The 22,116-nt window shown below is 38.5% G+C and overlaps 1 protein-coding gene across 7 annotated transcripts in view; it reads left to right on the top strand.

Moving 5' to 3' along the window:
- The window catches only part of vps13d (vacuolar protein sorting 13 homolog D), a 234,188-nt gene that overhangs the window by 102,225 nt on the left and 109,847 nt on the right, over positions 1 to 22,116 (top strand). For 6 of the 7 annotated variants that reach the window (XM_069918981.1, XM_069918980.1, XM_069918984.1 and 3 more), the window contains 9 exons: positions 2,816 to 2,956; positions 4,314 to 4,430; positions 12,343 to 12,448; positions 13,284 to 13,424; positions 13,566 to 13,701; positions 14,784 to 14,831; positions 15,703 to 15,853; positions 17,321 to 17,531; positions 21,274 to 21,521. In XM_069918981.1, the coding sequence (XP_069775082.1) occupies positions 2,816 to 2,956; positions 4,314 to 4,430; positions 12,343 to 12,448; positions 13,284 to 13,424; positions 13,566 to 13,701; positions 14,784 to 14,831; positions 15,703 to 15,853; positions 17,321 to 17,531; positions 21,274 to 21,521 (1,299 nt within the window). Of the gene's footprint in view, positions 1 to 2,815; positions 2,957 to 4,313; positions 4,431 to 5,881; positions 5,957 to 12,342; positions 12,449 to 13,283; positions 13,425 to 13,565; positions 13,702 to 14,783; positions 14,832 to 15,702; positions 15,854 to 17,320; positions 17,532 to 21,273; positions 21,522 to 22,116 lie in introns of all 7 variants that reach the window. The other variant, XM_069918987.1, reaches the window with a different exon arrangement.

Raw genomic sequence — 22,116 nt, 5'->3', positions numbered from 1 at the left:
ATAGAAAGGCAAGGATAACATTGAGTGTTATTAATGCTGAATGTTGTTTATCTGCAGGTGGAATGTACCATAATAATAATCCTGAAAGGGAAAAGACTAATTTAGTAGATCTTAGATAACACAAACACACTTTTCCTCATTGCCATGAAGCAAATGGTCCACAAGGCAAAACCTTTGGCAATAAGGCATGCATTATCTTGAAATGTTTGAATAGCAGAGCAATATAGGAGAACCTAAAAAGATTTGGTTCTCAAAACCACTAGATGGGGCTAATAAAGTTATGAGGGGCTATATGCCACATCACCAACACTATACTTCTAATGTAACAAAATTGCAAATAGTGAACATCTGAAGCAAATTGCTGGAAGTGCAGAGCCTGCGTCCTGATAGCTGAACCAATTAAATTTTGGATCATCTTACAGAGGAATTAAAGTGCTCTTGAAAATGTCAGATTCAAAGTAATTAGACTGCTTTCTCTATTTCGGATGCAGACTGACATGCTGTGCATTTTTGGCAATTTCTTCAGTTTAATTTTCAATGGTTTTGTTCAGGATTGAGAAGCTTTATTTTCATTATTGCATCAGTATTTTCTGGGTTAGCTATGGGCATGGATAGATATCCTGAGTAATGTTTAAACATTAAACAGTGTTGAATCATTGGTCTATGTATTTTTCCTTGCAATTGAGTCCCTTGGGATGTAGCCATGGGAAGTTGTGTTGGCAATGCTGAAAACTTGTAAAATCAGGTAAAATTTTAATATGGCTTTTATAAAGTCATGATTTTTAAATATACGAGAGGAAAAATGCTACTGTAAATATAAAAATCCTTTAGTCTTAATAGTTCTTTATTTGAAGAGAATTTCCATGGAGCCCAGCTCCCACCATCTGATTATTTTAAATTACAATACATTGGAACGTGGGTCATGATGGGTTTTATGTGCGCCCTTTTGATTTTCTGGCTGACGTGGCATATTAGCTAGCAGACTGCGGGATAGGATTTTCCAACACCAAAGACTTCGTGTCTATACACGGACAACAAGATCTTTCAGCAGCTGCCAAATCTCTACAAAGAACAGAGTAGCCGTGTTGCTTGATCTATTTTTTGAAATGAAAGGTACTCCATGTATTATTTCTAGATCATATTGCTGAGGAATTTGGAATTTAGGACATTTTAATTCCAAATTTGTTTCAGAAATCGAACAATGCATGGTGCTACTAATTTTGAATTAGAAGTTCAAAAAGCTTTGAGTTTCTCGCAAAGTTATTGCAAAAGCCATATATACTCTTGTATCTGCATCCAGGATAGCATATTTTAATGTCCTGATGCTGCATTTAAGCTTAGAGTTCAGGAGCAGATTAGTGGAGCTAAAACTCAGAATTATTTGACTGCATGCACAGTTGGCATAGCGCTTAGCGTAACGCCTTTACTACGCCAGTGATCGGGACTAGGGTTCGAATCCCACGCTGTTTGTATGTTCTCCCCATCTCTGCGAGAGTTTTCCCTTGAGGCTCGGTTTCCTCCCACCGTTCGAAACGTACCTGGGTAAGTTGGGCGGCACGGACTCATGGGACAAAATGGCCTGTATTTCTAAATTTTTTTAAATTTATGGTTGTTCAGGCAAATATGTGAAATTGCAATATGAAAAATTAGCTCTGATTCCTAGCCTGCAAAAAGTTGGCAAGCTCTGATCCTCGTGCACCAACTTCTGTTTTTGAAAGAAAGCTGCCTCGGCTGCTTTTCCATAGTCAAATAATGTAGCAGTGCTCCAGACCTCAGTTTGCAAATGTAAATCAACCATTTGCAGTTGGGGTCTAACACTCTCACAGTTAAGCGACAAGGCTAATATTTAGACACTTAAACATTTAACTCAAAGACATGAATTTGATTCAAGTAATTAAATATACAGGCACAAAGAGAAAAAAAATCGCATTTGCTGATGGAAATTGTCATCCATTGAATCTTAATTGCCTTCTGAAATGGATTAGCAGGCCACAGTCCAAAGGGTAATTATTGACAGGACAATGAGTGTTCACAGCCCATGAACAAAACAGAATTGTTTATTAAGTTGAGTTTTGATAGCACAAGTAAACTGTGGCCTTTCAGGAAAGGAGAGAGACAAAGTATGGGTGCAATGTTTCAACAATGAAAAATTGCTTTCCTCAAAATTTTAAGATTTTTTATTTTCCTTTATCTCGATGCAGTCCAATTCTTAATAAGTGTATGAGAAATATAAATGACACCTAAGGTTACTCTCCCTTTTCCAATTTTCAAAATAACAAAGCTCGACTTTCAAATACTGTTATGGGAATTTACTAGCCATTAATGACTTTAGTTCCTCAACATATCTGTGGTGACGGAAAGAGTAATCAGTGGTATGGAATTTACTAGCCATTAATGACTTTAGTTCCTCAACATATCTGTGGTGACGGAAAGAGTAATCAGTGGTATGGGACATTTTTTAGATATGAAATGGTCTCCATTAAAACTCCAAGTATCCCTTGACCTGAAAGCAGCATTCATGCAGGATCAATATAATGTTACTGTGGCCACTTCATGAATAACACTTCATGATGTAGCAATACCAGATGCCACAATTGATTACTTTCTTTGTAAATGGACCAACTCCTTTCAATTTAAATATTCAGCATCCCACAAAAAAAATTAACTACTAATTTTTTACGACCAGGTAACAAGCAAGAAAGTGGGGCAGTGCAACCTTTAAATTGCTCCAGATCAAAACCTTCACACATGTCTGTCAACTGATTAGCTGTATTCATAATTAAATGTTTCAAGGTTTTCTAATATTTTTCACCAGGTTGGGAGCCTTTTGCTGAGCCTTGGACAACTCTCTTGAGCTGGCAGCAGCAAGCAGCGAGCCGTCTTCACCCACCTCGTCTTAAGTTGGATCTCCAGGCTAAACAAAGGCTTGACATCAATATAACATCTGTCTTGATGGGTAAGGATACTTCAATAGTAACAGGCTAGGCAGATCTTAATACACCTTTTACTGGAGAGAGGCTGGATAAAAATACCTGTATTCGAATTTAATTCTTTGAAACAAAATATAAAATCTACTTCTATCCATTTATGTTAACTTGATAATACAGTAAAACATCTGGTATCCGACACCTATTGCAGGGGATTGGTAGATGCTGGAAAAGTGTATTTTCTGTTTGCTTGAGGTATTAAATTAAGCATACAGGCCATTTCAGCCCAACTGACCTATAACGCCGGTATGTTTTGAACAGTGGGAGGAAACCAGAGCCCCCTGAAAAAACCCATGCAGGCATCGGGAGAACATACAAACTTACACAGGATTCGAACCATGGTCTGCTCCCGATTGCTGGCACTGTAAAGGCATTGCACTAACTGCTTTGCCAACCATGCCACCCTAACTTGCTCTTACAATTTACTAACTAATAAACCTGCATTAAGTACATACAGATTAAAAGACAAAAATATTATCCTGCACTTAAACTGAACAAACCTCACTTACCTGAATATATAAACATTTTACTTTATTTTCAATCACATTCTTTGAAAACATTTAACCATTGCTGCATCTGCAGGTTCCTCCTCTCCATGGAGCCACCCAAAAAAAAATTACATTATAGAAAATTCCCCCCCCCACCAAGTTTACAGATAAAACCTCTGACTGAGGCAACTCTTACTAAGCAGAAATAAGGAGACACTTTAAGAGAGTCAACCCAACGGCGAGTGACATCAACCTGGGCGATGCCATTGCTGTTTCACAATGTTATTCAACCAGCTGATCAGCTGAATGTTTGGTCCCATCTTCATGAAAAGTTTGTGTTACCTCAGAGAATATTTACTTTTACATTTTTAAAGTTGAGTTTTTTTTTACCTATTGTGTTATTATTTATTTTAATTTATTTTCCTCTATTTTTCTTTTCAGTTGTTTGAGGCTGCCAGTTGCTTGAATTCTGGATACCAGGGGTTTTACTGTGATTGGTGCTCTTGCTGTCTCATAATCCCTATAGAGACTGGGTTGAAGGATCAAAAGTTCTGAATAAAGGGTCTTTTAGTCTTGAATATTTCCAGCATTTACTTTTTCTGTCAGATTTTAAGTATTTGCAGTTAATTTTTATTTTTAACTGAAAGATGCTCACAATTACTTGAATTAATCTCTTTCAGTGCATGCCCAATAGAAGTAACAGCATCCACTTATTATGGTTTATTACGCACTAGATGAAGTGTGGTCAGGTCAGCAGAGTTTGGCTGCAATATAATGGTCAAAACCATAACTCCCAAACCAATTGCTATCTTGTAATTTTCTGCTTGTTATATTATAGAGCAGTACAAAAGAACAAAAGCCTCTTGGATTGCTGACTACTGTAAGGACGAAAATGATAGTTTGGAAGCATCTCACTGGAAGACTGCAATGTATGTCGATCCGTTACTTGGACACAGTAAGTCAACGAGATAAAAAGATAAGAAAGTATTCTTAGTGTTTATTGTTGTAAAGTCATCCACAAAATTGAATTTGTCAATTTCATTTAAGTTATCTGCTATGAAAATGCATACCTTGTCTGGCAGTAGCATGGCATGATCAGTGAAGTGGCTAGCATAATGCAGTGGGTTCAAATCTGTCGCTGTTTGAAAGGAGTTTGTACATTCTCCCTGTGGCTACATGGTTTCCTCTGGATGCTCCAGTTTCCTCCCACATTCCAAAGATGTACGGGTTAGTAGGTTAATTGGTCACATGGGTGTAATTGGGCAGCGCAGACTCATAGGCTAGAAAGGCCTGATACCATGCTGTATCTCTAAATTTTTTTAAAAAATGAATAAATTGTATATTGAAAAGCATGATCTCATGACTTGGGTGGGGGGGGTTGCATGCTCGCAGCTGAAAATGTAATTTTGGCTCACATGTCTTGGCAGAAAATATATGGAGGTTGTTTTTGTAGTCCAAAGCTAGTTGGAAATGTAGGTCAGAGTACCATGTCGAGAGCCCTGTGTCTAACTGATTCATCCGTCGACTCCAAGAGCAGAGGAAATCCTTCATACTGAGTAATGGTTATTTTTAAAAATCTGGAAAAAAATGTATTCAAGATAATGTTCAAGAGTTTAAAATATGTTATTAATTTGGTTTTGTAAGAAGTTGAAAGCTAAAGTGTATTCATGAAAACTTGTCAGGCAAAATACCAGATATGCTCTTATGGTGTGCAGTTTTCTCCTAAGAAATACAGTTACATGAACGATTAGAACTTTCCTTTTCCTGTAATGCAAACTTTGTTACCCAGTCATTTAAAAAAAACCATTTCATTTATTTATCACCACAAAGCGAAGGAAACATTACCAAAGTCATGACAAAATATAGTTCTTCCTCATGCCAAGTATGTTATGCAATAAAAGCTTGTTGATTAGGTAATGAATTGCACTATAATTAATTTTGAGTTGAAAAATGTACATTTGAAATTCAAATGAAAATTCACGTCATCAAGTTTAGCAAGAGGGATTCTACTAAGACCTTTTTCTAACATTAAAAATAATTTTTAATTTTTGCTGTTATTTTACCTATTCCCATTGTGTGCAATGGGCCCACAAGCTGCCCAAACTGAAGGGCAATTGGAGGTCAGTGTCTGTAGTTGTCATCTCATCAATAGTTTGACGTTATGATACCATTTGTTATAACGAATCTTCCCGTCATAAAATTCACTCATGTAAGTTGGAACTACAATGTGCCACCGCTGGACTAACAGTGGATCAATAAGCTCTTCCAGCAGATTCCAGATGCTGGAATATGAAGCCAAAGTGTCTTCTGTGTGTTACTGTTTATCTGGGCAACTAATCCTTTTTTCTTACTAACTCAAGTTCCCTCTTTCTCTCTCTCTCTTTTTCTTTCTCTCACTCTTGTCAGGCAACCCTCTTGCTTATCTTAGAACGAGAAGCACTGCCAGTCTGACAAACCTAGAGCGACAGATTTTTGCTCGAGGTATGGTACCAGGTAGTGGGAATGTGTGAAGAAAATAGCTTTTATCATATAAGTTACAGTACATCAAACCAAAGAAAACAGAAATTGATTGTTGTCTTGTACTTTATCTGCTGTGTTGTTTTAGTTTACTGGTCAGACGTCAGGGTGTCCATTGATTTGCTCTGCAGTGCTCAAGCATTTTTGTTCCTTTGACTCTCTTGGCATGTGTTTTGTAGTTCACAAGCTGCTTCAATTCAGCCAGCTAATTCAATTACTTTTTAAACTCTGAGGCCCAGTTGTAAATTGTTTTTTCATTGGGCAATAAAAAAATCGTCAGTAATTTGTGCCCAAGTAATTTTAATTTGACAGTACTCTCCTCTGCTGCTGCTGCTAGTCAGGCTTGTGGGAGGCATCAAAATGTTAAATTTTTTATCTTACGGCGAGCAAAGTAGACCATTGATTAAGAGCTCCCAAATGCCTGCCATGCGCTTGGTTAACTTTCAAAGCACAGAATGTAGACTTAACTGAGGAGTCATGTACTTACTCTCAGCACAAAATCCAAGGCAAGAACAACAAATGAACAAGCTGAGCTTTTACCTTTTAAACAATCCTTCAAGGCCATTTAAAGTGGCTTCAAACTCCATGCAATCTTAAATCTTCTCTCCCATACATTCATCTCATTGAAATCAGCGTCTCTTACAAAACCTCTTGGTTTTTTTTGTTCACCTTTTAAACTTTTTTTCAATCATGACTCTCCCTTACCTGAAGCTCTGCTCCAACATGTAAATCATGTCTTTACTGATTTGAATCCGGATCAGTGACTGATTTACATTGATCTTTGTTTTTGGTTTAACCTTCCAAGCATTCTGATAACATCAGAAGTTCCCATCAAGCACTAGGATCGTGATGTAAAATATTGCTGGGAAGATGGGCACATATGCCTAACCATGGATTTGATCAAATTATTTAGTCAAAGTATTTTAAGAAATTACTGCATCCATTTACTTAATTGATTGTCATTTAAATCCTGTTCTCACATTAATCTAGTAATTGAAATATTTGCAACTCTTGACTTCATAGTGGCTTTCAAGTAAGTTTTTAAAAATTGTGAACTTGTCTATTTGCATTTAACCTTCACAATGATTTTTGGAATTTGGTGAGAAAAATGCGAGTTGTTAATAATTTGTATATTACAACTTTTTTGTGTGTTTACCTTCCAACTAAGAGTCTCTCTCAGCTGGATGATTACAATTTAGAAATGTGCCCCATTGTATCTGTCAGGTGAGCGACTCTCATGGTTCTTTTTTACAAGGTTACATATCTTGTAGATTACTGAAACAAAAATGGTTGCAATTATCCAGATCAGTATTGTAAGTACCATGTATATTTGTTTAATAATCAATACCGTGTAAAAGTAGACCCCACCACCTCCCTTTTATGGCCCAAAATTCACGTATTTTCTCTATAATCCCTCGTTAAAATTGGCCCCCCCTATTTTTGGCCCATTTGAGCTCTTGGATGCCCCGGCCTCCTGAGCACCCGGCCACCCACCGATCCACACTCCTGACACCGAACGGAGACTTACCACCCAGTCCTGGCCATCCTAGTACCAGACGCCTTGAACGACAGATACTTAACCGCAGTTATCTGTGTAAAAGTCAACCCCCCCCCACCAAATTTGACCCAAAAAATTGGTCCCAAAAACTTGACTATGACACGAGTATATGTGGTAATGCTTGAGATTGTTTCAGCCAACTGGAAGAAGAGCAGTTCAACTTGCTGCCAGTGTTTTCCCCCCCCCCCCTTGTTAATTCACAGATGGCATGCTGTATAAAAAAAAAATGCCAGACCTATTTTCTTTCCTTTGCTTCACTGTGTAGCTTTGAATACTAGAATCATAGGAAATTTGTAACTAAAGGCCATTTGGTCAACTGTATCTGTACCAGTCAAAAAAGTACCCCACCTTCTCCAAACATTAAGCACTTGATCCATAACCATAAAGGCTGTGGATCTTCACCTATGCATGCAAGTGGTTTTTGACTGGTGAGGACATTGCCACTACAACCCTGTCAGGCATTGAGTTTTCAGACCTTTCTCATCTCCAGGTGAAAAACTTTTTCTTTGTCTTTTTTCTTAACTTTCCATAAATTACTTTAAATATATGTGACTTGGTTTTTTGGCCCCTAAGGAAATTAGATTACTGTTTACTCTATTTAAGTCCCTTGTAATTTTATACACCTTGGTTCTTCTGTTCCAAAGAAAATAGCTCTAACTTAATCTTTCCTGTCAACTAAAAAATTTCATCTTGGCAACGTGTTCAAAAATGTTCTCTGCAGTGGATTCGTCCTGTAATATGATAATCTGCACATTTCTTGAGCAATGGTCAAATAAGTATTTTGTACAGTTCTAGCACAAACCTCCCTGCTTTTTTTTAAAATTTGTGTCTTGGCTAATGAAGGAAAACCTCTTGTTAGGATTATACTGTCCTTGGGGATTGGCCTTAATAATTTGCTCATCTCTAACGTTAAACTAACCGTCTGGAGTTACTACTTTATCTCTTTTTAAGCCCCACCAATACCATTCTTGTAGCTAGGGATGATGGAAAATTATTATAAGCGCCTCTGCAATTTCTTTCCTTTCTGCTTTTAGCAGACAAGAATATATTTCTTCTGGGATCTGGTGATGTATTTACTTTCAAAAATGTACATAAAACATTTTTGAATTTTCTTTGATTTTCATTCAAGATGTTAGTTGGAGAAACATCCTAAGCATGCTAGGATCAGGTATCTTATAGTTTGGTCATCTGTTCCCACCGATAATGTCCACTTTGAGTTTTGTCTCAGACGTGAGGTTTGAATTTTAGCAGTGATGAGCTCAACTGAGAAGGCTGTTAGCTATTTAATGTTCTGTCGATTAACATAAAATAAGCATGTTGCTTCTCTGTTGTCCTTTCTGATATCAAGTCATTCTTTCTCTTTTTGTATCGTGCTTCTTAAGGATCAAGCCAATTCTTTGGTAATTATCAGGTTGAAATCTGTGGCCACTTTTCACATGAACATTCATGGGGGTGGGGGGGGGGGGGGGAGGCGGGGAGCCAGATGAGATAGATCATTCTCATGAACACCTGATATTCAGATTGTTGAAATTAATATCCAGAATTTGGCCTATTTTATATCCATTGCTGAGGAAATTGACTCCTGACATTTACATGCAGTCAAGATCTGATTAATTTTGTAATTTAACATTTTTTTTATTATTGTATAAATTCTAAACTCAATCGTTGCAAGTTATGACGAAGTTTCCATGATCATTGAAAAGCAAGTGACCAATTAACGTCACCTTTGATTCTGTAATTATTTGGGTGCAAAAATTGACTACAAGCAGTCTCTATTATGGAGCGGGTTTGTTATATTCCAGGTAAATTGTCTGCGTTATGGATTTCAACAGTACAAATCCTCATGATCTGCACATGTCAAGAAATTAGTTTTATTAAAGAAAAAAGATTTTTTATACCCTGTGAGAGAAAACATAAGAAATAGGAGTAGGCGATCAAGCCTGCTCTGCCATTCAATTTGATCATGGCTAATCTCCACCTACCTGCCTTTTCCCCATATCCCTTATTTCCTCACTGTGTAAAAAAAAATCTATCCAATCTTAAACAAATTTACAGTGGTATCCTCCACTGTGTCAAAGGGCAGCGAATTCCACAGATTCACCACCCTCTTGTAAAAGCAGTTCCTCCTCATCTCTGTCTGATATCTACTACCTTGAATCTTGAGGCTGAGTCCTCTAGTTCTGGTCTCCCCCACCCAATGGAAACAACTTATTTACTTCTATCCCTTTCATGATTTTGTTTCTTTTATGTCCCCTCTCATTCTTCTAAATTCCATGAGTCTAGCCCCAGACAACTCGATCTGTCCTCATAAACTGACCCCCTTATCTCCGGAATCAACATGGTGAATCTTCTCCCCACCGCCTCCAAAGCCAGTACAGCCTTCCTCAAGTAGGGACACTAGAACTGTAGATGCGGCCTCACCAACATTATCTTAAATTCCATCCCTCTATCAATGAAGGCCAACATTCCATTTGCCTTCTTGACAGCCTGCTGGACCTGCAACCCAACCTTTTGTGATTCATGCACAAGCCCTCCCAAGTCCTTCTGCACAGCAGCAAGCTGCAATCATTAACCATTTAAATAATACTCTGATCTTTCATTTTTCCTTTGAAAGTTTAAGAATTTTTTTCCATAATCTCAATTTTTATATTGTGCTCTATGTGAATTTCTGCTCACTGGTCAGAATGTTCATTAACAGGCTGAAAGGTGGGAGTTTCCTTTATCAGCACCAGTACCCCAACAAACCTAGATGAATCTATTGTGTGAACTTGAAGCTCCATCTTGAAACCAAGATTGATGGAAAGAACTATAGAAATCACAAGTTAGCAACACCAAGCTTGCCAGCTTCATGTAATAGAAACCAAGATGTGCACACTGTTTTTATACACACACAAAGAAAGCTATATCATTTGTATCGTGCTCATAAAACTTGATATTCCTTCCACACCAACGCAATAACTAAGCATATACTTTATTACCAAATACTTTAACTGCTCTGTCAAACCAGCTGCTTGCTACTCCCGTGGCATTGCTACATTGCTTTGGATGGATCTTGGAACTGGTGCTTAATTTTAATAATTACCATTTATCAACTTCATTTGTTTGTTAGACATTTCATTTTAATGCTCTTCCTGCAGTTGTTTATAAATATGCCTTAATTTTTTTCATGGATTCTTATCTTGATTCTCAAATGTCTTCAGTCTATTTTGCCAGTTTCTTATCTTACTATGCCATATTCCCCTTAGCTTGACTTGAACAATTAATTGATATATATCACTGCTTTATCCATCACCTAAACAAAAGTGATTCGTGCAGGGAGCTGCAGTTTGAGACAATCTGTGCTCTATGATACAAAATGTTCAACATGTACTTGAATAGATTATTCCGAATTGTGTTTGGTATTAAAAGAGGTTTTAAAATGATTTTAAATGAGTTTATTGTTACTTGCATTGTACAATGTACATAAGGGACCAAAATTCTCGCTGCAGCTGAACAGGCCTTCATTAAAAATAACCACAAAACCAACTTGCTGCAACTACATTCGTACATGTAATTGAATGAAAAAGAGCTGAAAAAAGATAAATATTCAAAGTGACATAGTGACTTTGCAATAGTGCAGTTCAATCCTTTTTGGGTGGCAGAGCAATCCCTGATTAGTGTAATGAGGGGAGGTTCAAGAGCTTGATAACTGTTGGAAAGAAACTGAGCCTAGAGCTGTTGGTCGTCATGCTTCAACACCTTGTATCTGAAGGTAGCGGTGAGAAGAGATTGTGACCAGGGTAATGGGGGTCCTTTATGATGTTGGCAGCCTTCTTGAAGCAGCACTTCATATTCACCGGATTGGGCTGGGAATGGGGAAAGTCAGAGCCTGTGATCGAGATGCTTGTTACCTTTTACAGCCTCCTGGGTTCCTGACACAGGCTGTGGTGCAACTAGTCAGTATGCTTTCCATAGTGTGGAAATTTAATGAAGTATTTGATGACATTTCAAATTTTCTTAGAAAGGGGAGATGTTGGTGTGCCTTCCTCATGGTTGCCTCGATGTGCTGGCTCCAGAAGAAGTCCTCCAACATGTGGATTCCCAGGAACTTGAAGGTCCAAGCTCCTCTCCACTACCATCCTATCAATGAGGACAGGTGCACGGTCCCTCCATCTCCCTCTCCCAAAATTCACAACAAGCTTTTTGGTATTAGTGACATCGAGATCAAGACCGTTGTTCTCACACCGCCCAACCGGATTCTCCATTCTGTACCTATCACTCATAACTTCTGGTTATTTAGCCAACAGTGGTGGTTCCTAGCTGAAGGAATAAAGCCCAAGACATAAATAACATTTAAGCTGAGAGGAAATGAGACAAAACAGAAAACATTAATTAGTTACGAGTTACTCCTCTCCTAACACCTCAAAATGTTTCCACCATCTACAAGGGCAGGTGAGGAGCATAATGGAACATTCTCCATTTCCCTGCTTTCAAGAAGCCCATACAATTCAGGATAAGCAGCCTACTACTTGATTGGACCCCACTCTTCTCTCCTTGCACCCATCCCACACAAACCAGTCCACCAGCCTAAATATTCTCGCCATTCTGCACAGTGGCAGTGTACTATCTGCAAGATGCATTGCATTTCATCATTGCATTCTCTCACTAAGCACCTTCCAGACCTACAGCAAGCACATGGGAATATTCACAGCCTATAGCTTCCTAAAAGTCCTTATATGGAACTATATTCATCAACTGGGTGTAAATCCTAGAATTCTCTATTTTTACTCTTTTGTCCATTTCCCTTTTTCAGTCGAAGAGAAGATACCAAAGCGACGGCAACCATTCGTGCCTTATGCTCTCAGGAACCACACAGGATGCACCATGTGGTTTGCCACTCTCACGACCACTCCAACAAGGTTTGGGATGTTTGTGATCCTTTAACAATAATGGTTGATGTCTGGATGTTGCATTATAAATATCTGATTAGGCGAGGTGTGTAAAGCAAAAGGACTAATAATTTTTACGCTTGCAGTGTGTAAATCTAAAATGCGTTACCAAACACTGATTAAAACAAATAAAGCATGCAAAGTCCATGAAAAGAAATCGGTATGCTTCAGAAGCAATGGTTGAAAACAAAATGTGCCATTTTTTAAAAAATGAAAGTGATGTGCAGCATACATTTCTGAGTTGACCCCTCAATCAAAAGTAGATGGAATTTTGCTCGCTTGAGATGTTAAATTACATGTTGTCATTGTGAGCACATGGTAATTCAAGCAATGCTCAGGATTTTGTTGGTCATGTCATTACACAAATTCAACAGAGTTATTACCTAATCATCGAGCATCGTGCAAAGTAATAAATCAGGAATTCTGAACCCTAATGCACCTTGCACTCCATGTTACGTGCATATAATAAAACATTGCTTCTGAAATATGATTTACTATTGATTGAAAGAAGTAATTGTTGTCATCATCTTAACAGGATTGACTTGCCCAAGATAAGTTCGCAGACATTGCAAATCTCTTCACTAAATAGAAATTCCAGATATCTCACTATTCTAAATGTTCTTAATCCTTTAGCAGCAATTGGCTTTGATTGTGATTCCTTCCAACTGATCTCTCTTCCTCCAATTAAGTTTCTTTTAAGACCTCAGAATTAAAAACACTCAGATATATGTCATTTTATTTAACTGACTTTGAAAGTGATACGATGCCCCTCCAATGAAGAAGAAATTGCTATTTCTGATTGTAGAGTGGCCCTTTCTCACAGTGAAATGCATGAAGAATCTGTTACTGATCTTGATGACCAACACAATGTCAGCCAGTGGTGTGAGGTGCTCCCTGGAGAAGAAGTTCCTTTTGAGTTTGAACCCAGGGAAAAACTAAGACACAGGTATGTGAAACAGGATAGAATGATATTCCTGCGACAACCTTGTTACCACGGCAATCGTATTTATGTTGCATTAATCATGAAGCCATTTCAATGAAAAATTATTATGCATTCATCACTATGGTTTTGCATTTGTTCTAACAGACATACCCACGAGTTGAAGATTCATCAACTTTTGGTGCGGGTGAATGGGTGGGAACAAGTAAGCCCAGTGTCTGTGGATAAAGTCGGCATCTTCTTCCGGTGCGCAGCACCAGACCGAAACAACCAGTCCTCCATGGTACGTGGTAAATTGCCTGCAAGGGATCTGTCTAAACTTGTTCAATTCTAAGAATCTGGTTTTTTTTTACCTCAGCATAAAAACATGAGGTTCTGAAGGACCAACTGTTTGGAGTTGTTCAAGTGAACCGGTACGGACTTGAAGGGCCGACATGGCCTGTTTCCGTGCTGTAAACGGTTATATGGTTATGGTTGCAAATAATAATTTGGTCATGTAGTTGGCATACAAGACTACATCACCTAAGGATTAAAAGGAAATCACCACAGATGTTATGCTCAGTTTGGGTCAACAGTTTGAGGTTGCCCTTGAAGGATTCCATGAATAGAGTTGCCAAATTCTCAAAAGGTCCAAATAGATTGGTAAGGGTGCAAAAGCTATTTCCAAAGATGGTACCAGAACTATAAGATTGCACCTATTGTTTGAGGATGAACAGATTAAATCACGAGTAATTTAATCAAGATTGTTAAATTTATCAAAGATTTTGATCATGTAGACATGAGTATATTTCCCATTGTCTAGCAGGATAGAGCAAAAGAGCACAATTTAATTGACCAGAAAACAAATAGAGATTTCAGGAGAAATTATTCTAGAGATTGGTGCATTTGTTACAAATTGTACAATACATTTGATCTTTTCAGTAAGAAGAAGGAAATATCTTGCCTGAATGAGGAAGCATGGAGATGTGACCAAGCAGAAGTGAACTGTTGGGTCCAGTAGTTTGTTTCCATGTGATGCATTCTATTCAAGTCAAGGGTAAAGAAGAGAGGAAGGAAATTTGCATCGTTTCCACTCCTAAAATCCCCAAACAATAATTCATTGAACAAAGTCAAGGGTTAATATGTAGGCTCTTCTGTCAACTAACATGATCTGATAAATAGCCCTTTGATATCAGTGGAATATAAAACCAGATCCCAATAACTTCTTGCTGGGCAGTTTAAATTAAACCTTCCCTCTCAATATTGGTTGTTAAATATTTGCCACAATATGCAAAAGATTTCATGAATGCTATAACTTCAGACACTGCTGCAAAAATGGTTATAAAACTTGACACATCAGCTGCTTGTTGACTTTTTGTTCTACAGGTTGGAAGTCCCATTAGCAAGACCAATATAATCCATCCACACGTATATGTAAGCATTTATGTACATAATGAAATTATAACTGACCAATAATTTTCAGTTACTTTTTCAAATTATTAGATATTTCTGTACAGTTTTCTTTAACATTGTCTGATTGTCTGATTTTCCTTGTATTGATAAATATTTCAATTACCATGCTGCGTACAATTATCATGTGGGATTTGTGTTAGTTATATATACTTTCATTCTTTGTTGGATTGCAGTGTCATTAATTCCTTCTGGTTCAGTTGTGTAATGCTAATTTTTGAATCAAAGGTTGGTGATTAAACCCCATTAATACTCGGTCTAGGGTGCATTACTGCATCATCATTGAACATATCATAATTGCCCACCTTTATTTCAACTGTGTACATTCAAGTTTCTGTTGAACAAATCTTAGAGAAACTATTTTCCTGGTGCCATGGCCAATATTTCTCCTTCAGCCGCCATCTATTTGACACTTATGAGATTAGACTGTTTTCAAATTGCCTGCTATATTTACCTCCATTCAGAGCAATAATGCACTTTGACATATTAGTAATGGAAATGCAAGTTCTCCCATGTGTACTTTAAATTAGGACATGGGTCTAAAATGATCAAATGCAAGTTTGAATATTCCATGCTTAGCACTGGAGGTAATTTCTACCCTTTGTAATTTATCAGCACGGGTCCACATGAATTTTTTGAACACATTGTAACAATTCATTTATTGAGATATTAGAGATTTGAACCCAAAAAAAATTGGAATTTTTTAAATCTGAAATTATAGGGAAGTCAATTTTAGATTTCTACTTAGTGGAGAATGGATGATCAACTTGTATGTTTGTCTGGATAATCAACTTGTATTGCTTTGATCCTTCATCTGTTCTCTCTTACCTTGCAGTTCTCGGCACTTCCCCCTGTACGGGTTGTATTTTCTGTGACTCTCGAAGGGAGTGCAAGAAAAGTGATAACTGTCCGCTCTGCGCTAATAGTGAAAAACAAACTGGAAGTACCCATGGAACTGAGACTGGATAGTCCATCTGCACCAGATAGTAAGTTATTGTACCATGTAGCAGTAGTTTAATATTTATCTGTGGAAATCCAGCAGCAGTGCTTCAATAAGATAAAACCTACAAACAAAAGATCTTTATGCCTGCCACCTATTTTCTAACCATGGAGGCTATTCGTACAGTTGAATAGAGCAGGCTTCAAATCTATTTGTGTAAAATGTAAAAACAGAAGGTTTTGCATTAGGAATCCAAAGGTGGAGTGTCATCAGAAAATCACCAGTGGTCAGCACAAAAGAAATTCAGGATGCCGGCTTTCTTGCAGGATTTTTGAGCCTCTGCTAAATTAAAGAGATAAAGACCAGCAGTTCCTGCTGAACTCTTAGCATTTGTGGATGATGCACTGAAGATCACAGTCACTGGAATCTTTAGTTAAATATAATCTGCTTGAGGAACTCAGCAGATGAAAAAGAATGGCTGATGTTTCAGCAAAACCCTTCATTAAGACTGGGGACCAAGAGGAAAAAATTGTGTAAAGAGGACAGGGTGGGAGAGGAAGGACAGTGCACCTGAAGGGTTGCTGGACCAGGGAGAGGTAAAGTATGATGGATAGAGGCAGTAGATTGATGGATACCTGACAGAGATAAGAAAAACAAAGGGGTCAGATGGAGGAAGACAAGTCACACAGTGTAGAGCGGATATTTATGGATATCTTGAATCTTTAGAATTAAATGTAATTCTTCACCTTGATTGTTACATTTGGTAACCTTGCTGAGTAGGCTGTGGACATCACGTGGGGACAGGACCTATTTGGTTGAATATTCTGTCCGCAGAGGTGATGACTAGACCAGAAGATCAACATATGTAACCAAAGCAAAACATCAGCAAGTCAACAGAACATTGATCTATCCAACAAAGTCGGTCAGTAGTCTTTTGACAAGTGAAGCTTGATTAATTTGTTCAACTCTAGGTCAGTATTGGAAAAGAAAGCAGAAGTTCTTTTATCAGTTTGTAACCGTGACTGGGGGATATTGAATGCAGTCTGGTTGCAAAGGAAAGGACACAATTGGACTGGAGAAGGTGCAGAGGAGATTCACAAGATGCTGTCTTGCACTGTTGATTCTTGACTAGTCGGGGAGTAAAAGGTCAGAGGAGGGACCTGTTTGAAGTGGACAGAATTAAGAAACTAGAGAGGGTAGATTGTTTGAAACTTTTCCTAAACTATAGGTTGAAGGGAGTGGAGAGAGAGGTTTAGAAGAGATTGAAAGAAGAAATGTTTCACCCAGAAGATGGTTTGCATCTAGACCACACTGAGTGGGTACTCGCAACATTCAAGTATCGAAGAGAACGCTCAAGGCTTAGAAGACTACAGATCATTTGCTGTTTTTTGAAGATGAGTCCTTGACATGGACATGTTGAGCTGAAGGGCCTGTGTGATTCTATGACTGTCTGAAGGTTGTTTTCCTATTTTGATCAGTTTCAAACTTGTGCAAACCAATTTGATCATTGCAGAACCAGTGGTCCTGCCAGCTGTGCTACCAGGTGGCTCATTAGCAATCCCATTACACCTGACATCATGGCGTCTGCAAGCAAGACCAAATGGGCTTGGGTTGTTTTTTTGTAAAGCACCCATCCATTGGACAAGTGTGGCAAAAGTAGGAGAACTGAACAGCAGCAAGCGGGAGTGTCATTCATCAGACTGTGACGACAAAAGTACCTTCAGGTCAGCATTCTGCTATTTTCTCTGCTGTATTTATTTCTGCAAGTCTCCCACAAGTATTGGAAAAACATTGATGACATGCAGTCTTCAGTTTTTTTCCAAACTTCAACATTTGTTTACACTTTTTGCCACTGAATAAGAAAGTCCAAGTTTCAAAGTGTGTCTTGTCTCTAAATCTCTCTTCAAATGTTACCTAATTTACAGCATTATAGGATTTTTTGGGGAAGTTTTAATTAAACTTCAGTGATGGGTAACTTTTTTTTATGTTTTTGCAAAAACAAGTAGGATCTATTCACTTCTTGTTCAAACATTATTTCATTAAAGAAGGAATACAATTTAAGACATCATCTTTTGCATGAAAGTTCAATCAAATTCAATATTGCATAAACTCTGAAATAAATATTTATATATTTCAAAATGTTATTTCATATGGCACGGTGCTTAAATTACTTTTTTTGGTGTGCATTGAAAATGAGACAGAATTTAAAGTATCACTCAAACATGGCTTTTGATGAAGGCAACCCGACAAACCATTGGATCTCATTCTCTGAGAAATTGTGCAGGGTTGAAATTGTCGAAATCAGCAGTTTCTTGAATTAGTCAACTCTGACCCTCAGCTGTTCTTCCTGTCAAAGCACTTAAATTGTTTATAACCTTTTTAAACACCTTCCTGCAGTGTGCCCTCAATTTCCCTTTAACAACCCTAAATTGGTGTCATTCCGTCCAGCTGCTCTAAATATGCTCAGGTTTCAAGTTTACATTGTCCTATTTTTTTTATTACCCTGCTGGAAGAGCCATTAAATCTATGTTTTGAATCGCAGCAGGCAACAGCTTAAGGCAATGACTTGTTTAAAACCATTAAAAAATCAAGTTCCTCCAGCAGATTGTGTTTGGTTTCAGGTTCCAGCATCTGTAGCCTCCTGAGTGCCTCAAGATGAGGTTTTGGTATTGATAGGAGGGGACTTTAACCTTAATTTCGATTCACAGATGGATAAAACTGGACAAAAGACTAGCAAAAAGAACAAAGCAGCCAGATTTAGGGTTAAATCAATGCAGGAAATGCAACTTTTGGATATCTGGAGGAGACAACACCCAAAGGAGAAGGATTATCTGATCACTCACCCCTGTTATTAGCAATAGAACTGGAGGACATCCCACCAAGAACATAGAGATGGAGATTAAACTCCATGCTACTTAAAAGACAGGAATTTAGGGAATTTATTGAGCACCAAATTAAAATGTACTTTAAAGTAAATTCGGAATCAGTGAAAGACACATTTATATTATTGGGTACAAGTAAGCCTTCATCAGAGGGCAGATAATAAGTTATGTTTCTTTGGCTAGGCTTCGTGGATGAAGATTTATGGAGGGGTAATGTCCATGTCAGCTGCAGGCTCATTTGTGGCTGACAAGTCCGATGCGGGACAGGCAGACATGGTTGCAGCGGTTGCAAGGGAAAATTGGTGGGTTGGGGTTGGGTGTTGGGTTTTCCTCCTTTGTCTTTTGTCAGTGAGGTGGGCTCTGCGGTCTTCTTCAAAGGAGGTTGCTGCCCGCCAAACTGTGAGGCGCCAAGATGCACGGTTTGAGGCGAGATCAGCCCACTGGCGGTGGTCAATGTGGCAGGCACCAAGAGATTTCTTTAGGCGTTCCTTGTACCTCTTCTTTGGTGCACCTCTGTCACGGTGGCCAGTGGAGAGCTCGCCATGTAACACGATCTTGGGAAGGCAATGGTCCTCCATTCTGGAGACGTGACCTACCCAGCACAGTTGGATCTTCAGCAGCGTGGATTCGATGCTGTCGGCCTCTGCCATCTCGAGTACTTCGATGTTGGAGATGAAGTCGCTCCAATGAATGTTGAGGATGGAGCAGAGACAACACTGGTGGAAGTGTTCTAAGAGCCGTAGGTGATTCCTGTAGAGGACCCATGATTCTGAGCCGAACAGGAGTGTGGGTATGACAACGGCTCTGTATACGCTAATCTTTGTGAGGTTTTTCAGTTGGTTGTTTTTCCAGACTCTTTTGTGTAGTCTTCCAAAGGCGCTATTTGCCTTGCCGAGTCTGTTGTCTATGTCGTTGTCGATCCTTGCATCCGATGAAATGGTGCAGCCGAGATAAGTAAACTGGTTGACCGTTTTGTGTGCCTAAAGATTAACAATGGCGTGAAGCAAGGCTGCGTTCTCGCACCAACCCTCTTTTCAACCTTCTTCAGCATGATGCAGACGATGCCGCTTTAGTTGCCCATTCAGAGCCAACTCTTCAGCGCTTGACGTCCTGTTTTGCGGAAACTGCCAAAATGTTTGGCCTGGAAGTCAGCCTGAAGAAAACTGAGGTCCTCCATCAGCCAGCTCCCCACCATGACTACCAGCCCCCCCACATCTCCATCAGGCACACAAAACTCAAAACTGTCAACCAGTTTACCTATTTCGGCTGCACCATTTCATCGGATGCAAGGATCGACAACGAGATAGACAACAGACACAATTTTCTTGTTTATTTTCATTGTGTGATGACATTGTTTAATGGGTTTATTATATTGTATATGTTGAACGTTTAATGGGTTTGGAGCGGGTTGGGAGGGAAGAGAGGGGGAAAAAAGGGGAGAAAATGACAGTGTATATTCAAGAGGGAGATGTTTGTATGTATTTTGATTAATATGGTTCATAGGGTGAAAAAATTTTTAAAAAATTTTAAAGAAGGTGAGGTTTTGGTAGTGTTGTCCATACTGCCCTTAAGATGTGGATAATTCTTTTATGACATCTCACCAGAGCACTTCTTAAAGGTAGCCTGATGAGCACCTTCGTTTAGTGGTTTGTGTTTTGCCTGTGTGCTCAAGTTAACTCTCACTCTCCAAAACTCGCAGGGTGGTAGGTTGAATGAATGTAATTGGGTGACATGGGTTTCATGGGCAGGAAGGGCCTTCTACTGTGCTCTATTGTTAATTTTTTAATATCGCTGATTTCCTCTGAAATGACGATAATTTCCACCCAGGCAGGGGACACTTAAGGTTTTATGAAGTCAAAAGATGTTGCTCCTTTCTGTTTCCAGGTGAAAATTTGAACGAGTGGAATAATGTTCTGACAATGTTACAGATGGAAAACGGGGAAGTTTAATTTTCCCGTGGCATTGAATCCTTCACTGGATAAATGCCAAAAAAACTCACCAAGTTGAAGCCCATCTCTTCAATCTTGTTTTCTCCAGGAAGTTTGAAGCTGAAGGGTGACCTGATACAAATGTATAAAATCGATGTGGTAGTTAGTATTTTCCCCAGGGTGAAAATGCCAAATATTTGAGAGCATAGGTTTGTTGGAAGGGAAATTTTTTTTGCGCAAAGTTGTCAGGAGAAGAGGAAGAAACAGATATTCGTCTGAAATGGCAGGGAATAGAGGGATAAAAACCATACGCAGGCAAATGGGATTAGATTGGCATCATGATGGGCCAAAGGGCCTATTTCTTTGCTGAACATTTCGGAGAAGTTATTTGTCTATTGAACATGTATTTCTCCAATATTAACATCATCAATAAGATACCCTATGTTCGACAGGCATTCAAGAGTTTCAAAAGAAGCAGCACTGGAATAATAAATAAAATGATTCCTTAAAAAGACAAATCCAATTTTTTTTTAAAATGAATATCATTTTTATGCAGTATTTGAGAATACATAAGGGAACTTTTTCTACATAAATGCAGATCATTGTCGTTGGAATATATGAATGCAGCTGTGATACTGAACTTTTTTGTCTTCCAGATATTGTGTGGCAGTTAAGAAAGAAAACTATCCTGAGTACCTGCCATTAAACTTGATGTCTGGCAATGCCATGCAGGTTTACCGACAACCAGGCCACACCATCTACTTGCTACCTACCCTTGTCCTGACAAATCTACTCCCCTGTGAGCTTTCCTACTATGTCAAAAGCACGCCCATCAGTGGGTCACTAAAGCGAGGGAAAGATGCTGTCCTGCACTCAGCTGACACATCTCAGAATATTGAGCTTGGTAAGGAGCTCTGGCTGTTAATTTGTTTTGTCACTAGTCTTGCAAATTGCAAACAAGTGAAATAGACTGCTTTATATTCTGCGCAAACACTTTTAGAAGCTTTGCAATTAAAAAATGTAGAAAACATGATTCTTGTGTGTGTGGAAATACACATGAATGTTCTCTTATTGACCAGTACAGAACCTAATAGTGTGTTTATGGGTAGAAGCTGACATCTGAAGTGTCTTCCATACAGATTTGACCCTTATTTTTCAAGTTGGCCCAAGGTCTGATTTTTTTAAAACATTTCAGGTTAAAATTTTGTTAATTTAAAAGACTGCAAAACACATTGTGTATTTTGTTATGGTGTATTGCTTTTGGTGGAGAGTTTTGTGCTAAGTATAATAGGATAAAGTAGATTTATGGATTGAAGACTCCTACCCTAAGTGTTAATTGCTTTAAAATGACAATTCATTCAATAGAATGTTATTAAACTGAAGACTACCTATCCAGATACCTAATGCCACCGCACAGTTATTGACCCAGTAGAGAAGGCCCTGGAGGTTAAAAATATTGAATTTAAAGTCTCAGGCCAGAGTTGAAGAAGCATTCTAGA

Source organism: Narcine bancroftii, chromosome 2 (genome assembly GCF_036971445.1).
Source record: "Narcine bancroftii isolate sNarBan1 chromosome 2, sNarBan1.hap1, whole genome shotgun sequence".
NCBI classification, from domain to species: Eukaryota; Metazoa; Chordata; class Chondrichthyes; order Torpediniformes; family Narcinidae; genus Narcine; species Narcine bancroftii.
This window is presented reverse-complemented; position numbering and strand designations above follow the sequence as displayed.